The 17,481-nt window shown below is 39.9% G+C and overlaps 1 protein-coding gene across 1 annotated transcript; it reads right to left on the reverse strand.

Moving 5' to 3' along the window:
* Window positions 1-13,724: 13,724 nt before the first annotated feature.
* Window positions 13,725-15,728, reverse strand: LOC137127200 (P2Y purinoceptor 1-like). Its single transcript, XM_067503860.1, has one exon. The coding sequence runs from the start codon at window positions 15,590-15,592 to the stop codon at window positions 14,564-14,566; it is 1,029 nt and encodes a 342-aa protein (XP_067359961.1). The 5' UTR covers window positions 15,593-15,728; the 3' UTR covers window positions 13,725-14,563.
* Between the last annotated feature and the right edge of the window lie 1,753 nt (window positions 15,729-17,481).

Consider the following 17,481-nt stretch of genomic DNA (forward strand, 5'->3'; position numbering starts at 1 on the left):
ACAGTTATATTCTTTTATCAGTTATAAGCGTACTGAAATGTGTAAACAATGTGAACCGCTGTCCTGTGCCTCCTATGCATTTCTGATATGGGATTTTAAATAACTAAAAACAATTAACTTTTTCATTAAAATGGTGTGTGCAAACACTTTTTTTCTGCGTGTGTCAGTTACTAATAATAATCACAACATTTCTCATACGTGCTATATTGCCCAACTGATAACGTAAAACCAACTGGGTCACTGTATAGCACTCCCAAATCAATCACCTATTATAATAATCCACAGGACTCATGCAGGCCATTTGCAGAACTCTAATAAGACCCAACTAATAGACGTGTAATTTCCTCTATGAGAGGCATCTGTTATGAAAGTCTATTACAGTAATGAACGTTCTGGCTTTGTTTGTGAAGAAGCCTGTGCTCTGTGGAAAAACTCCAAAGCTCTACATGTTGTTTTTGTCACTATGTGATTTCCAAAGGAATGAAGAAACAAGCTCAGTGGGTTCATCATTCTGTCTCATCTCACCGTTTAGCATCTCTTAATAGTGTTATTTATTTGCTATATGACGTGTTAATACAGTAGTAAACAGTAAGTTATATGGAGTATTATTTCCATATCTGGCCGGAAATTTTATCAATTATATTTAATTATGAGAATATTTGACAAAAACGACACAACATCTAAAACCATGACAGCTTCAGCCGGTATTTCCCACTGAGATAGTTGCGGCAATATACAGTATTTTTGAAGGAATTTTTACATGCAAGATGGCAGGTTTTGATGATTATAACAAGTTATCCATCTTTTCAGAAGGGTTACCTGAAAGTTTAATTTGATAGGTAATTTAATTTAAATAATTTAATGGGTCCTCAATTTAATTTGTTGGTATAAGCCACATACTGTGGATAGTATTTTCATTCAGAGTAATGAAAAATGAATATGGTTATGCAAATTCTGTAGCACATAATGTATTTAAAAAGAAAAGATACTGCAAAGTTAAATTTGGTAAGTAACATTATCCTAAAACGGGATGCGCATGTAGATTGATTTGTACGAAGTGTACGTGATGCTGTATTTCTTTTAAAATTATCTTAAACTTGTGACATTAGAGTGGGATTAAAGGGGTCATATACATCTTTATAGTCTTGAAATTACTTTGTTGTGAATTGGTGCTATATAAATAAAGTTGAATTGAATATTGTTGGTGGCTATAATATAATGTTACATTGCATTTTTCCTTTCTTTTTCTTAGGTTATCAATCTGTTTCGACTGTTTCTATTCGGTTTCTATCCTGCTTTGATCCTCCTTTGATCCTGCTCTGAACCTGCTATGAACCTGTTCTGAGCCCATTTTGATCCTACTTTTTTGCTCCCGAAAGAAAGCTTCAATAAACAAGGCAAAAGTGGAAGAAACTGAGTTAATCCTGCATCTCCTGTGGTTGGCTTATGCCTTTCTTCATGTTTGGGCAGTTGTTGAAGTGGAAACCCCAGAAAATCTGACAGTTGATATGTGCATGGTAGTGTGAAGTGTAAATTCAAAGCTTCAGTTGGTCCAAGAAGAAAACAAAAAAAAGAAAATTGATGCATTTAACACTTCTGGAGAAGCTGATTAAGGAATCTGTGAAAACCCCTTTGAAACTGGGACTTGTGGATACCACACGCAGAGAAAACATATTTCCAGAAACAACTAAGGGAGTTAAAGGCAGCTAGATATAAGCATAAAGCAAGAAATGGGGAGTTTTCTACAGATTACAGAGCACACAGGAAACAAAGAAGACCCAGCTGTGCACATTACACCAGTTGTGAAAATCAAACCTGCAAAATTACGTATATTCAGTGGCAATAAAAGATACTTTCATTGCTGGAGGAAAGAATGGGAAATCCTGCAGAGGCAAGGAGAACCAACTGGATCAGTGGAGGTAACAGAGATTCAACCCCTCGACTGTGTAGATAAAAAGATAATTAAGGAATTGAGACTGTCAATCTATAAGTACAGCTGATGACATGTTCAGAGTACTGCAGAGCAGGTATGGAAATAGGACCACGGTTGCTATGGAAATACAGTATTAGAAGAACTGGAATGGATTCTTCCTGTAAAGGGAACTCAACCCAGCAAAGTAATTCATCTAATCCAGACTTTCACTCTGACAGACCTCACAGATCTTGGCGCCGTCAAAAATCCACTGGTAATCAAATCCTCAGAAAGCTACCAGAATTTGACTGGCTTGTAGTCATGCTTGATCCCAGCATTGGTGTCACGTCTGACAACCATTTTGATGCTCTTCTGGAATTCCTGAAAAAACACGAGAACATATTTGAGAGACTTGAGCAGCTCAGAATAACAGTGACAGTAAAATCAGATGCATCAGACAGACTAGAAAAGAAATGGGCAACAGTGAACACATGTGCATTGTGTGCTGAGATAACAAGCGCAAAGACAGGAGTTTCTTCTACAAGAAATTCAGAGGGCTAGGGTTAGGAAACAAGTAACGTTAACCTAAAACAGGCTCAACAAAACAAAACTACAAAAAACAAAAAGGGAACTATATTAATTATGGTAATTGAGAAGAGGTGGAGTGGTTGCTAAGCAACATTAATTGGAAGTGGAGGTGACTACTTAAGCACGGTTTCCGCGGAGACACGAAACAAACATATGGGCAGCATAGGTGATGTGGCTGCTGCAGCGTGTGGACGCAAACCGCCAGATAACAGTTGCAGGTTGAATTTAATTTGAAAGTGTTGAAGAGTCTGTGTTTTACTCTTTTAACTTCAGGACGCTTTTATCAGTGTGGTTGACCACAGGCATGTCACTGGTATGTAAGACTGTCTAAGCTACTGGCATGTTAATTTGGTCAGTTAACTAATTTGGTTACATGTTTTCGGTTTGCGTTATCAGTATCTGTATGACATGTAGTGTAAAAATGATTGGCACCTGGCGCTGTACTTCTTTTAAACTTATGTTAAACCTGTAACATTAGTGTGGGATTGTAGGGCCCATAATGTTGGTGGCTATAATGTAATTTTACGTTGTATTTTCCTTTTCATTTTCTCTTTCTCTGTGAGGTTATCAACCAAAAAGTGGAAGAAACTGAATTATTCCTTCATCTCCTGTGTTTGGCTTATGCCTTTTTTAAGTTTGGGTGGGTGTTGAAGCAGAAACCCAAGAAAACTTGACAGATGACTCAGTTGAGACCGGGTATTTTGGCACTTGGTGTGAAAAACAGATGGTATTTGTTCTCTGAATGATGTAGAAAGAGTTTCATTCTGGGCCTTTTAGGGAGAAAAAAAAAACCCTTTGAGTAATATCAAAACAAAAATGATTTTGTGAATATGGGTGATGCACAAAAAACCTAACATTTTTTAAGCTATGCTAGCTTGTAATGCTAATAGTGTCTTCCTGTTTACATAATCTATTGCTCTTGATTGGACGCCTGAGCTGTTTCCTAGCAAGTCTTTAATGGTGCATCCCGATTCCATAAATCACTACTTAGAAACGTGCTAGTGTTCAGTATTTGGTAATGGATTTATAATCACCTTGTACATTGTATTTAGTGATTGTCCTGCGTTACTCTAATCTTTGAGAGTATTACCATAAAATGAGCAACGTCAACAATTTCCTTGTATCAAAATATCTCTTTACGTCTGAAAAACATGGAGGAGCAGGTTACTCTCTGTAGTTAGCACTTACCATGGTGATATTAGGTTTTTGGAAGCATTAAATTATGTAAGGTTTGGTAGGTTTACTATAACCTTTATGTTTAACAGATGGGTTGAAGTAAACTAAAAAGCAAAGAGATTTTTTTTGACCAGCAACTTTATTCAGAATATGGACATTTAGTTTTGTCCTTACACCATCTGTGTCAGTGGGTTTTATGGTAAATACAACCAAGAAACAAAACCTTATCTAGCTATTAATGGCTCCTCCTGTTTTTATGTGGCACTGTCCTTAGGGAAGACACTGAACCCCCTTTTCTCCCAAAGAGTCAGGCCTTGTGTGTGTGTTTGGGTATTTTATTTTTTTGTTGTCTGTTCTTATTCTTTGTTCGAAAGCAGTTTGCGTTGCATTTTTTTGTATGGAAATTGCTATATACAGTAAGTCAGATTGGTTAATTGATTGATTCTAACACTGTGAGTTTACTGTGAGCTTAGTTCCAAAAAACTAGCGAACGCACTGAAAACAATGTTTTGTGATGTTTAATGTTAATAGAAATGTACAGGAGGATAGTTTTGGTTTAGAAGGAGGGTTTTTAGAGGCGTCCCTGACAGAAAGGGGCAGGAGTGCTTATAGTAAAGAGATGGATTTTAAAAACTGTATAGAATTTTATAGTCTGGAATTTCTGTGGTGCTCAGTTTTTTCACCTATCAAGGAAGAGACATGAAGCACTGAAATGCAATGGAAGACTGGGGTCATTAATTCCTTAATCTGTCATTTACCATTACGGTGACACACTAATAAAATTCATATGAAGGCAATAATGCAAAGTACATTTTTACAATTATGAAGTAGTGTTGATGGTTGGGACCCAAAAAGCCCCTAATCCTGGATACTAAGATGTTGAGAAACATAAACTCCCTTAAGAACCATATTAAGAACCATAATATGTTCAACACTAAGTGTTGTAAAAAGGCACAAAAAAACCTTTGTTCATGTAAACGTACCAATTTGACCTTTTCATTAGCATGACCCTACTGTCAATTTCCTGGTTGCCTATAGATACAGTTACCATGGATAAGGTCAATCTGCCCTGTACAAGCTCAGATGAATGTGGAGTCCAGGAGATCAGAAACGATGGAGCCACTCTCCCCGTCCTTCAGCACCAAATCCAGCTACTGCTCTCCTCCAGACTTAGCGACAACTCCCTAATGGTAAGCACTGCATACAAGCTACAGCATGTATTTCTACATTAGTAAAGTACTGCAGCAAGTGGGCACGATTCGGAACTTGTGCAAATATTATGAACATCTTAAAGGAAAGTCTAAAAGTGTACCACTTTTATTCTCCAATGATCAATTAGCATGTCTCTCCCCTCTCTCAGTGGACAGGGTTACACGTTTTCAAGTGTGTCCTAAGAGGACAGTTTGGTGCCCACATGTAAAATGTAACTATGCTTTCTGTTAATGCCAACACTGTCTCCTAAACAGTGGGTTTCTACACAACACAACTACAAAGGCAAATACATATTTGTGGGAAATGTAAAAGCAACCAGAAACTTTTTCTATTAACATAAAGAGGATACAAAATGTATGTTATGTAACAATTAATGTAAATGCAAAGTCACAAATATTTTTATACTAAACATATACATAACATGTTCCCATCTGTCAGAATATCCAACCCTGCAGCCCAACAACGTGTTTGCTTTTTGGCCACAATATGTGATCTCACAGTTGCCTGTAACATTCAGTTGGTTTGACTAGATTTTGGTTAAACGTCCATTGCTGTGTTTAGGTTCTGCGAGCAGTTGGGTAAGGTTGAAAAAAAAGTTGTGGCCTGGCTTCAAAAAGGAAAAATTCCTCCTGTGGTATTTCAACAGAACTAGAGTTTTCAAATTGTATGGAGATTACCTTTAGAGAAAAAACCCCTTCAGAGATGACAATGCTCCCCTGTTTACAAGGTTTGCCTTTGGAAAACAGCAACTTAATGAAGAAGTAGAATAAACATGGAAGTTCAGTGCACGGTTGGGTGCTGTAGCACTGCAGTCCTCATAAAAAAAATAAATAAAGATTCATCCGCACACAATCATCAACTGGTTACATGACTAAAAAAAACATCATTTCATTTGCATATCAGTTGCATGGGAACTGTTTTTTAATTTTTAGGAAACGTAAACACTGTGGTGCAGGAAGGCAGAGTGGTCGTCCACCAATCCCGCAGTTGTTGGTTCGATCCCCAGCTCCTCCGGTCACATGTTGAAGTGTCCTTGAGCAAGACACTGAACCCCAACTTAGTTGCTCCCGGTGAGTGTTGGCCAGCTGCATAGCAGCTCCCCCATCGGTGTGTGAGTGTGTGTGTGATTGTGAGTGTGAATGTGACTGGGTGAATAAGAAGCAGTGTAAAGCGCTTTGAGTGCCAATGGGTACAAATTGCTATATAAGTGCAGACCATTTACTATTTATGTTCATTTGATCATTTATGGTGGGGGGGCTAAAGTGAACATTCCCCCAATCTGTGCTCAAATGTACTAAAAAGATGGCTTCAATCTTATAATTTGCTCAATAAGTCGCAGTCTTTCTAGTATGAAACTCCTTTTTGTAACTTTGCTTCCACAGCAGGGAAAACACAAAAAAGGAACCGTCACATTAAAAGAGTAACTTTAAGAAAGAGCTACTTGATATCTACTGCTGAGGCCTTAATTTAGACTTAGATGCAAATGTGACAATGTTTTTGACCTGAACAAAGACCGTTGATGTTTGCCTCCATCACTTCGGAGGCAAACATCAACGGTCAAACAGACTGTGTGACCTATTGTGTAATTTTGTGCTGCCAATAAATGAGACACTAATACTTACTGACACCAAAATGGTACAGAGAAGGAACTAAGACTGTGTGGAATAAAGGCGTAACTTGGCATCTTAGAAGAAAGGGGAACTTGCATTGCTCACACAGTGCCTATGTTGGTTTGATTCATTCAAACACACATCAGTTATCGGTTATTATCACCGTTATTAGTTCAAAGGGTCTGTGAATGAGTGTAACATGCTGTCATATGAGGGGCTGTCTGAGCACCTGTATATTCACTATTCCATTTAATGTGTTTCCAAGGCAATGCAGAAAAAGCTACAGCTCATGCAGAGGAGTTCATACTACTTAGAAATCCAGTGTGAAAACCTGCCTCCAGCTGCACACCTGCATCAGCACACTATGAATCTGTCTGAGTGCACGGTGTGGTCTCTCCTTGACCACCAAAGGCTGCAGGAGGCCATAACTCTTGCTAACACCCATGTGAAGCTCCTCCTCAAAGTTCTGGAAATGCTCTACCAAGAGATCCTCAGTAGCGGTCAAGAGCTAAAGGCCTTCGCCGTTAAGCATGAGGGGAGTGTGGCGGACTGTGAGACGACCGCTTTCATGCAGCAGAAGCTCCAACAAATACAGCAGCATGTAAACGATTTTTATATGAGACCAACTCGGAATCTTGACACATTAAAGCTGCAGAACCAGCTCATCCCCATTATGGACCACCACTATCACCCCCCTCTGCAGTTCACTGCATCCCTGGTCATCAAGATGCCAGTGGTATTTAACAGGTCAGAGTCACGTGCAAGTTCCAACTCAGTGCATCTGTGTTGGGAAGTTGTAGATGAGCTGTCTAAAGATCCAAACGAAGAGTTTGTAATCCACATCAAGAACCTTTATACGAACACCGATGAACTAGAGCAGTTTTCTAAATCTACATATCAGTATAGCATACAGGTAAACAACCTGATCTCTGACACGCTGTATCAGTTCTCTGTCAAGAGAGTTGATAGGGTCAACTTGGTGTTTGGAATGTGGACTGATACCATCATCATGAAGACGTTGGCTGGTTCCAAGTAGGAGCAAAAAACACCATTTGGACATGAGGAGAAAGAAGATGAGCTGCAGCCAGTTTCTACATATTTACAAACAGAAAACTTTATTGCAAATAAAGGAAATTTTAGTATTTCCGGAACTGTAAGCTGTGACATGCGTTAAAAAGAGGTTATTTAAAATAACTTTGTTCTCAAAAGGCAAATGAAAACCACACACACGCCACAGTGGGACATTTTCAGGAACTTTAAAAGCAGAAATCCAAAATGGGAAAAATGTCAGTAACTAGCCAAAACTCCACTGGGTGCTGTAAAGAAAATGTTCACCTTAAGGTTTCGAGTCTGTAGATGCTGTTTAGAGTATGTTATGTCATGTTACTCTAAGCCTAACCAGGAATGTAACTGTGGGGAAGTCAATCTTGATCGGTTTCTGAAGTGTGTTTGATCTCAGTGAAATATCTTTTAACTTCCTTTCAGAAGCTGAGTAAAGAGTATTTGCTAGCGTGCAGCTTATTAATCCTATGTAAATGGCCTGGAAAACCATTAAGAGATGGAATTGTGCACTCACAACTTCATAGTAACTGACTTGTCCATGCATCACTGATCAGGCACGAAAGCCATAAAAGTAAAAGTACTCTACAGAGATAACACTGTATTTTAATCAATACTGATTATGATAATTATGGCAAAACATGTAAAGTAATTACTAAAAAATAAGGGTCAAAGGTCACAATTGGAACAGGTGGAGCTGATTTGAACCCCTTTATGTGTTGACATATGGCCAACCCACTGTGATACATAGGTATTTATTACTTCATCAGATTAAAAAAGCACATCATGCCAACTAGCTGCCGTCATCCTACGGTGAATGGTTCTGGGTTTTTCCTTCTCTCTTTAACCTTTTCAAGTGCATCATGGCTGATTGTGGTGCTTCTTGGGAAGAAAGCTGACCTCAGTCATTGGTGATGAATCAGTTGCTTACCAAGATTAATGTCTGCTTGTCTAAATGTACCAGACACTTCCAGTCTAACTCTTTTGTTGGGCTGATCTGTGAGAAAGATAATACAGTACAAAGAAAAAATCAGTCATATAACCACTGTGTTGCATCACGTCTTGTAACAACACTCTGTGTTTGGAAAGTGAGGAGACCAACTGCTTTGATTTTGAAAGCAAACTTAATTTCAACTTAATTTCAACACTTTGCAGCCTCTTTTCATGTATTTTGTGCATATCGTTCAGCGTTAATAGACATTTCGAACTGAAATCGCGTCATATGGGTCCTCTCTTCTTTAACTTGGAAAACCCAGCCTACATTTCTAAAACGAATTTTACATTTGACTCATTAGACCACAGAACAGTTTTCCACCCCACCTCAGTCCATTTCCAATGAAAATCCGGATCAGAGAAGGTGGTACTGTTTCTGGATCTTGTTTCTTTGTATGGTAGGTGGAGTTAGTTTTTGTTATATGGTTGTGTGCCAACAAACTTGATTTGACCCTCGCTGATAAATCTTGTCAATTAGGTAATATGAAAAAGGAAATGGGTGGACCTCACTTAAAGTCCCCTTCCTCTCAGCGGTGGGTTTTCTTTCTTGCTGCGGATGCTTGAGCTTCACAGTGCGGCATGATTTACATGCAGACTTTGTTTTCAGGTTTGTCAGTTGAAGCGGGGACGTTTCTCTGTCCTTACTTTAAGGTGATGTACAGCTTCTCAGTGAAGGAGCGAGGAAACATCTTGTGTCTTAACAGTTAAAGCTATGAAACAATGTAGACTTTGCATTTGGCCTGCAGTTCACTTGGAACAAACTTGTTACCATATGCTGATTAGGATTATTTGGGGGCTCTATGTGGGGAGGGCATAGAGTGACCCTGTGTATCCCGGCAGATGAAATAAATGTAGGCAACATGACTAAGCTAATGTTATCCATCAACACACAACGCACTCTGAATAAAGGGTAAACTTGAACATCAGCAGAACCTCTGAAGAAAGCAACAGTACACTGAAGAGAACTGGGATTTATGGCTTAAATAAACAGAATTTCTTTTAATAAACAAAGTTTTCTTTTCTTTTTTTTTTTTGAGGAAGCAGCAATTGTATATACATACTTAAATTAGAAAGTCTGGTAGAAAATATTTTCTTTTCTACCATGGTAATAGTCCTCCTGTGTGTTTGTTCTTTCCCCAGATGTGTGAATGGTGTGCATAGGTTGACCCGGGCGTTGCTCTACATCCTGATTCTTCTTTGATATCTAGGAAAGCCTTCATTGTTGTTCATAACTGTATGGCTGTGTTGTGTCAGCCCTGTGATAGACTTCACACATGTTGAGAGTGGACCCTACCTCTCTAATGAATGGATTATAGACTCAGGTCAGGAATTAAATCCTCGGTCCTCCAAATTAAACAGCTAAATATGCAGGTGTGCACTAGAATGACATTGAAAGTAAACGCACTTTCTGATGTAATATCAGCATGACAGCATCATATGATGCCTTTTAAAACACTGTTAGCAAAATAAATCAGTTTTCTGATATGACAGGTGTCAGGATGGCTGGATGGCATCCGCCTGCACCAGTACAGTAAAATCATGATACGCTTCCCACCAACTACTTACTCTGTGTTGTTTCTTTACCATGACCATGGTCTCCATCAATCCATCAAAACGTCATTTATATAGCATCTGTCCTACAGATAGTCTAGTTCAAAGTGCTTTACAGATGATTGGAAGTTGAAAAAGGTGTACAAGCAACATAGGATAAAGAGTCAAAACAGTGATTAATATACTTCTTTTTTATGGAGATAATGAAGTTAAAGTTAAAAATAGAAAAGTCATGCTAACACATACAAGCATGAGAATATAAGAAGGTGAGACCAATGCGCATGAATAAAGGATTAAAAATTAACAAGATTTATAATCAATAAAAATGTTAAGAACATGATAAATTAATTTAAATTAAAAAAGAAACAATATATAAACAAAGAGAGACAAAAGGACAGTAATAGATAAAGGAATAGATCAACTTCTTGTATCAAAGTCAATCATATTGCTTCTCCATCCACCTTGTAAAGCCAATGGTGGAAGGAGATGCAGTAGGTTTGACACCAGTAGGTTTGACACCTGTGTCTCTTCATATACCTGCTACAGACTTTTACTTTCATATTATTATTACTAATCAGATTCAAATTGTGAATAGTATGAAAAGTCAACAGGTACAGAATGGTACATTCTGCACTTATATAGCACTTTTCTACCAGGGGCAGCTGTAGATCTGTTGGTAAAGACGTCCACGGACCACAGGGTGAAAAACAGTGGTAAGTGGTTTGATCCCCGGCCCTGGCTATATGTGGAAAGTGTCCCTGGGCAAGACACTGATCCCCTAACAGCCCCCCTCCCCAGCAGTGCAGTGCTGGTCCAAGCCCGGTAGTAATTGGGGAGGGTTGTGTCAGGAAGGGCATCCGGCGTAAAAAGACTGCCAAATCAACATGTGGACAATGATCTTCTGTGGCGACCCTGAACTCACGGGATAAGCCAAAAAGGACAAAAAAAAAATTTAAAAAAAATTGCACTTTTCTACCTATTGCCACTTTACACTGCTTCTTATTCACCCATTCACACTCACAATCACACACACTCATACACCGATGGGGGAGCTGCTATGCAGCTGGCAAACACTCACTAAGTTGGGCAGTGTCTTCCTCAAGGACACTTCGACGTGTGACCGGAGGAGCCGGGGATCAAACCAACAACTGCGAGATTGGTGGACGACCGCTTTACCTTCCTGCATCACAGTCGCCCCAGATATTAATTACTGATAAGCTGCAATTAACAATTTGCTGCAATACAATTTTTTTTCAATCATCAAAATAGTCGACAATTTCTAAACTAATTTTCAACTGTAGTGTTTTCTGCTTCATTTAAACAAAACATTTTCTAAACTCTTCATATTACTGGAACACATTATTTGTTTATTACTCCAAGCTGCCCAATAAAAGCAGTGGACTGAAATGTTCCACACTAAGGTATAGAAGCATAAAGTCTCAAGACAATTCTCACTAAGTGCATTCATCCAGCCGTTTTCTGTTTCTCTTACCACACAGTGTTTACACAATCAGGGAATAAATGGAGCTGGAGGAAACAAGTAAATTGTTAATATTTATCTGTGGAGATCCGGCTCAGACACCACAAAGCCACATAGGAAGCGGATAGAATGAGCTCTGACTCTGCTGAATAAGAAGGGAGAATTTCTGAAACATGCTAAAAAACATGACACAGTCTGCAAACACAGGAAAGTCATTTTGCAACTGTTAAGAAAGAATGATGCTCCATACTCGTAAGTTCCTGTAATGTGGCCAAATAGTAATTACATCACACCCCTCAGTCTTCAGCAGCAATACCACAATACCTTCCTTGGAAAAGGGTTGTCCATATTTGTGACAAATCAGGAAACACTTCTTGAATTTTTATCCTGCTGCCTTCCCGACTCACTTATGGCTTTTGTGTACATTTCAATGGACTGTGGGAATGTCCGACACACAAAGTTTATCCTTATTGTATAATAATGTTCCTGTTTATAGTCAGGACTGATTTATGAACCAGATTCAAGTGAGAGCTAGAGTTGTTTTTTCCCCGGCAAGCCTGAGACTCACATGTTAGCTGCTGGGGCAAATGAGGACGTGGATCTAATAATCATTTAGTGCAACTCTCGTAGGGTGCAGACATCGACCAGCTCCATTGTGTTGACCCTCATTTCCTGGTTTATTGTGTTACACCATCAGACATGAGGGGGACAGATTTCTTTCTGATTCCCGAGCTAGAGTTTCATATAATCCCCCACAAAAGGATGAAAGCAGATGCTCCCTAGAACTGATGCAATATCCTCAAGTACTGTATTTATTGGAATTTTACTTATTGTGGGTCACAGCACGGTCTCATACCTGCGGAATCTTCTTTTTAATAACAGATTGGTTTGTTTAGATTTATTTATCTGTTACAAAATACAAATTAACAAGGACTGGCTAAATAAAGCCACAGAGTAACTGAGGTGTGGAAATCTGTCAGCCTACGTGTTTGTGGTTGGTCCACACCTTAATGAAACTGTTCAAAACCTGTTGATGAAAGCAGCCAGATTTGGTTGAATGAAGCAAGGGTGTAAAAAGTAAAAGTATTGATACCAATATTGTAGAAATACTTCACTATGTTACAAGAAAACGTCCTGCATTCGAAAAAAACGCTACTTAAGTAAAAGCACAAAAGTATTAGCTCTAAAAACGAAGTGGCAAAATCTTTACGGAGAACATCCCCTTCCACATCATATTACTGGATGATAATTACAGATGGATTAATGTGTTTATTACTTTAATGCTGAAGCTGCTAATGATGGAGCCTGTTTCCATGACGTTAGACGCTGCTTTCACAGTCCTGTGTTTTGTCCTGGTGGGTAGCTTGTTTCACAAAAGGTGCTTAATAAAGCCTGATGATTATACTGTGATCTTTATTACTAATCCCATTGTGAAAAGGCACAGTGAAAGGCATTGTATGCAAGTAAATGTACTCTGTTACTTTACACCAGGGGTATGAAGCAGGCACAAATAAATACCCCGACTCCTACTGACACATACACTGATCAGGCAAAACATTAAGTACACATGTGTTTTCTAATGCAATGTATGGTGTCATTCTTTTTGGAGTGCATTAAGAGAAGAGGTGGTTCTTATGTTTTGGCCCCTTGTTCATTTTAAATGCTTCTTACAATACTGTTGTAATGTTTTTTGTCTGTGTTTTCAACAGTCCCTATAGCAAGCAAACAGTATTTTAATGGCTTATGCAGTAAAGTTAGACTTCAAAGCAGTATTACTGATCTTGATTTCAAAGAAACGGCAGACAGACCTTTTTACAACTGCAGCTGCTGCTGAAAATCAAATTTGGAAGTTTCGCTGCCAAAATGCAAACACGGTCTGTTTCCAATCAAGTTCAAAGATTGGTCGTGAAGGCAGGCAGAGGCAGGAGCCTCAGCCTCCTGAAATTCTCTCAGCACTCTGTGAGAATAACAGAGTGCAGATAAATACCTTTAACACAGTTGCGTAACCATGATTTACAAAGTTGCTTTCTGCAGATCCGCACCTGCACCTTAATCACAATTGGCTGCACTGGATAAAGAAAGGACATGTTTATCTAGAACAACTGCTGGACAGTTATCAATGATTCATTTGCCAATTCACACATCTATTCAACAGAGAATTTTACTGAAGCTCAGGTCAACGCCACACATGAAAGTCTTCAGGTAATTTCCTACAACATGGAAACTCCCCCGTCAATAGATAAACAGACATAAAGATAGATAGGTTTAAAGTATATCCATAAATATAACGAAAAGTACATGTATGTATAAATTCAAGTAGCAAATAAAACACGTTCAATAATCTGTAACAATATTTGATTATGAGGGTTTCTGCACAATTACCACTTTAGCACTTTTTGCTTAACACTCAGGTTTATTTGATTCAAGCTTTAAATGCAACGTGTTTAACAGTCAGTTTCTTCTCTGAACAAACTTACACTATAACGGCTGCAGGCTGCCATACAAATCAAACAAGTGCTTTTCTTTTCCCGAACCCATGGGCCTACATCAGAGGCTTCATGTGTAACACTGCATAGGTAGTGCAAATCTCCAACAAGTCCCTGCCAGTGCTTAAGAAAGGCAGTCACCGTTCATCAGTTTCGAAGCACGCAAAAATACACACAATGTGCACAACGTGAACAGCACCACGGTGGGCTACGATACTCAATACACGACGCTTTAAATCACCGAAGTTAATGGGGGTTGGTATAAGCTTCAGCTCAACAAATCTTTCATCAGATTCAACATCCTGCAGCAGTCAGCGTCTTTTCCTCTCTGCGCTCAGACCGTGGTGACTGGATGATGCGTAAAAAAAATCATTCAGTTCCTTTAATTGATGCATGTCGGTCATGAGAAAGTGGAAGTGCTTGCGGTGCGTGATATGCAGGGAGTGTGGCCCCACGGAAGTTTGTCTTGTGTAAGCTGATTGTGAGTCTTATCCTTTCATGGGCTCGGTGCAGACGCAACCCTGTCTGACGGAGAGTCGTGCACCTCTTCCATCGGTTTCCGGTAAATTATTGCGCCTTTCAGGTTGGCAAGAGACAGCCGGGCTCTCTTATTGAAGACATGAAACTTCATGAGGAAATCATCGTTCCCAACTATATAAATGAGAGGGTTGATCGCGCTGTTGAGACACGCCAGGCATCTGCCAACCTGGTGCAGAATGTAAATTCTGTGGAAGCTGGCGTAGCAAACCCCGTCTTGTTTCATAATCCTGGTTTTCAGGTTCACATTCCGGAACACGTGGTAGGGGATGAAACAGACTGAGAACAGTATCACCAGGATCACCACCAGCTTCAAACAGCGCTGCTTCAGCAGAGAGTTGACGTTGGTTTTTTTGGCGAGGACCACAACAATGTGTCCATAGCAGACCAGAATGATAACGAGGGGCAGGGCGAAGCCTGTGACGGCCCAGCCAATGCTGTACGGCAGGTAGCTTTTTATCATCTCGTTGGAGGTCGTGTCGAAACACGAGTCTGGAGAGCTTCGGTCATTTTTCTCAAAGAACATGTCAGGGAGGGTCTGAATAATGACCAGAATCCAGACCACGGCGCTTAAGGCCAGTGAGTGTCTGCCGGTTATTTTCCCCATCATTTTCATGGGATGCACGATGCCCAGGTACCTGTAGAAGCTGATGCAGGTGAGGAACCCGATGCTGCCGTAAAGGTTGAGGTTAAAGCAGAACCGAGTCACCTTGCAGAATGGCTGGCCGTACTGCCACTTGCTGTTACGCGCGTAATAGTGCACGAGGAACGGCAGCGTGAACAGGTACAGGACGTCCGCCACCCCGAGGTTGAGCATAAAGATGTTGATGCTTCCGATGTTTTCCCAGCTGCTGCACACGCTACGCAGCCCCCAGATGTTGGACAGAGTCCCCACGACGAACACAGTGATGTACACGGGCGGCAGAAAGTTGTGCGTAAAGTTCAGGTTGATGACCTCGCAGGCCGACTGCGTTATGTTCCCAGACATCTTTCGCGTTTCTCTTGGCTCTGAAGTTCTTTCACTACAGTAACAGAGCAGCTAGTGTTCACTGGCTCTCGGATCAGACATCGTATCTGAAAAGCGGCGTGTGAAGCGTGTCAACTGGAGTGACACGAAACCAGAGCAGCTACCGCCCACTCTGAAGCTGTAAACCCGTCGTGTTACACAGCGGGAGGGGGCGTGCAGACACTCGTGAAAACACACAACATCACACACTTTCGTAGAACTATTGCGAGGTTTTATTTCCGGTAAAAACAATGTCAGTATTACACATGCATAATAAAATCCACCAAACGTCATCCACATACATGCATTTACCTGCTGCCAGAATATCAACGTGACTTTATTTGGATTTGGTCGAACCCGAGCACAGTAACACTCACACACACACACACACACACACGCCCTGTTGTCAAACAGTGATAACAAGCTGCGTTGTGCAGATATTCGTTCTACTGAGAGGTTCATTCTACAAATAAATGCAATTTAGTAACAAATCATATTTATTAAACGTTCAACCATCATTTAAGCGACGTGTTCTTGATTAGAAAAAGAACAACAAGGCTTGTTCAAGTGCACATTTTAATACGTTTTCTAAAACTCCCAAGTCTGCAGCACAGGAACAGACCATGGGTTTGGACTGGTGGTTTTGGGGGAGCAGGGGGAGCAGCAGGAGCACATGTGGCACAAAGCAGCGACCAACTCAGCTGGTAACTGAAGTTAGTACTGTGCCAAATGTGACAAGAGGCTTCAGTGATTCTTCACTTATGAAAGATGCCATTTTACTAAATATGTTATTGTCACTCTCAAAAGTTAATTTCACTTTTGCGCCAGTGTCTCACTGGTACGTTTTGTGCCATTCCATCAAAAAAATATTCAAACTTAAAGTTAAATTGCCAAAACCCCTTTCAAAATAACATATATATACAAATAAAATCTTTACTACTAAACAGAAAGTCTACATATTTGTATTAGATAGATTTTTTTTCTAAAAGCAGCCAGTTCTAGCAGAATACATTTGACTTTGATTCCTCCCCCTTATCGTGCTAAAGCAAAAAGGAAACTGAATGAACATAAAATTGAACGGAAAGGGTGGAGAACCACAACAGGAGACACATAAGTGGATTTCCCAGAATATTTTGAAGCAGGATGTTCATTTTCTTGTAAAAACATCAATGTAGGTAAAACCTTTATAAACTGTCTGAAGTGTAATTAACGAGTGGAGAGTTCTGGCATAGATGAGGAGCCGAAGGGATGTTGGCATTTACCGGTAAAGGCCAGTAACACCAGGGTGGATGTGGTGATTTTAGGACTATTCAGCTGGTGCGACTGCAATAACTCCACCAGACAAATCTCTTCCCAGTCAGCAGGAGGAGTGTGAGCAGGATCCACACACTGACACTAACTCATGATCCTTCTAAGAGAAACAAAGGGCAAACAAAAGGATGTTGGCCTTCACTTTATGAATTAGACCTAATAGCTCTGATGTTGGACACAGCACCACTGCACATTCATACAAACCGCATTTCCAGCTAAGTTGGGACACTGTAAAATGCGGATAAAAGAGACTGGAATCATTTGTAAATCCTTTTAAGATAGTAATATATTAAGGAGAACATCAAATCAAATGTTGAAACTGAGAAATAAGATTTTCGTTTTGCTCAATTTGAATTAGGCGTCAACATGTTTTAAAAACGTCGGGACAGAAGCACGTTTACCACTGTGCTGCATCACCTGATATTTTAACAACCCTTTAGTTTAGGCACTGAGGAGACAAGCTGCTTTTATTTTGAAAACAAGGATGCTGTTCACTCTTGCTTGGTAGCTGGATTTTTGAACAGTGCACTAACAAGTCAAATGATCAACACTCACAGTGA

This window comes from Channa argus, chromosome 5 (assembly GCF_033026475.1).
Source record: "Channa argus isolate prfri chromosome 5, Channa argus male v1.0, whole genome shotgun sequence".
Classification (NCBI taxonomy): domain Eukaryota; kingdom Metazoa; phylum Chordata; class Actinopteri; order Anabantiformes; family Channidae; genus Channa; species Channa argus.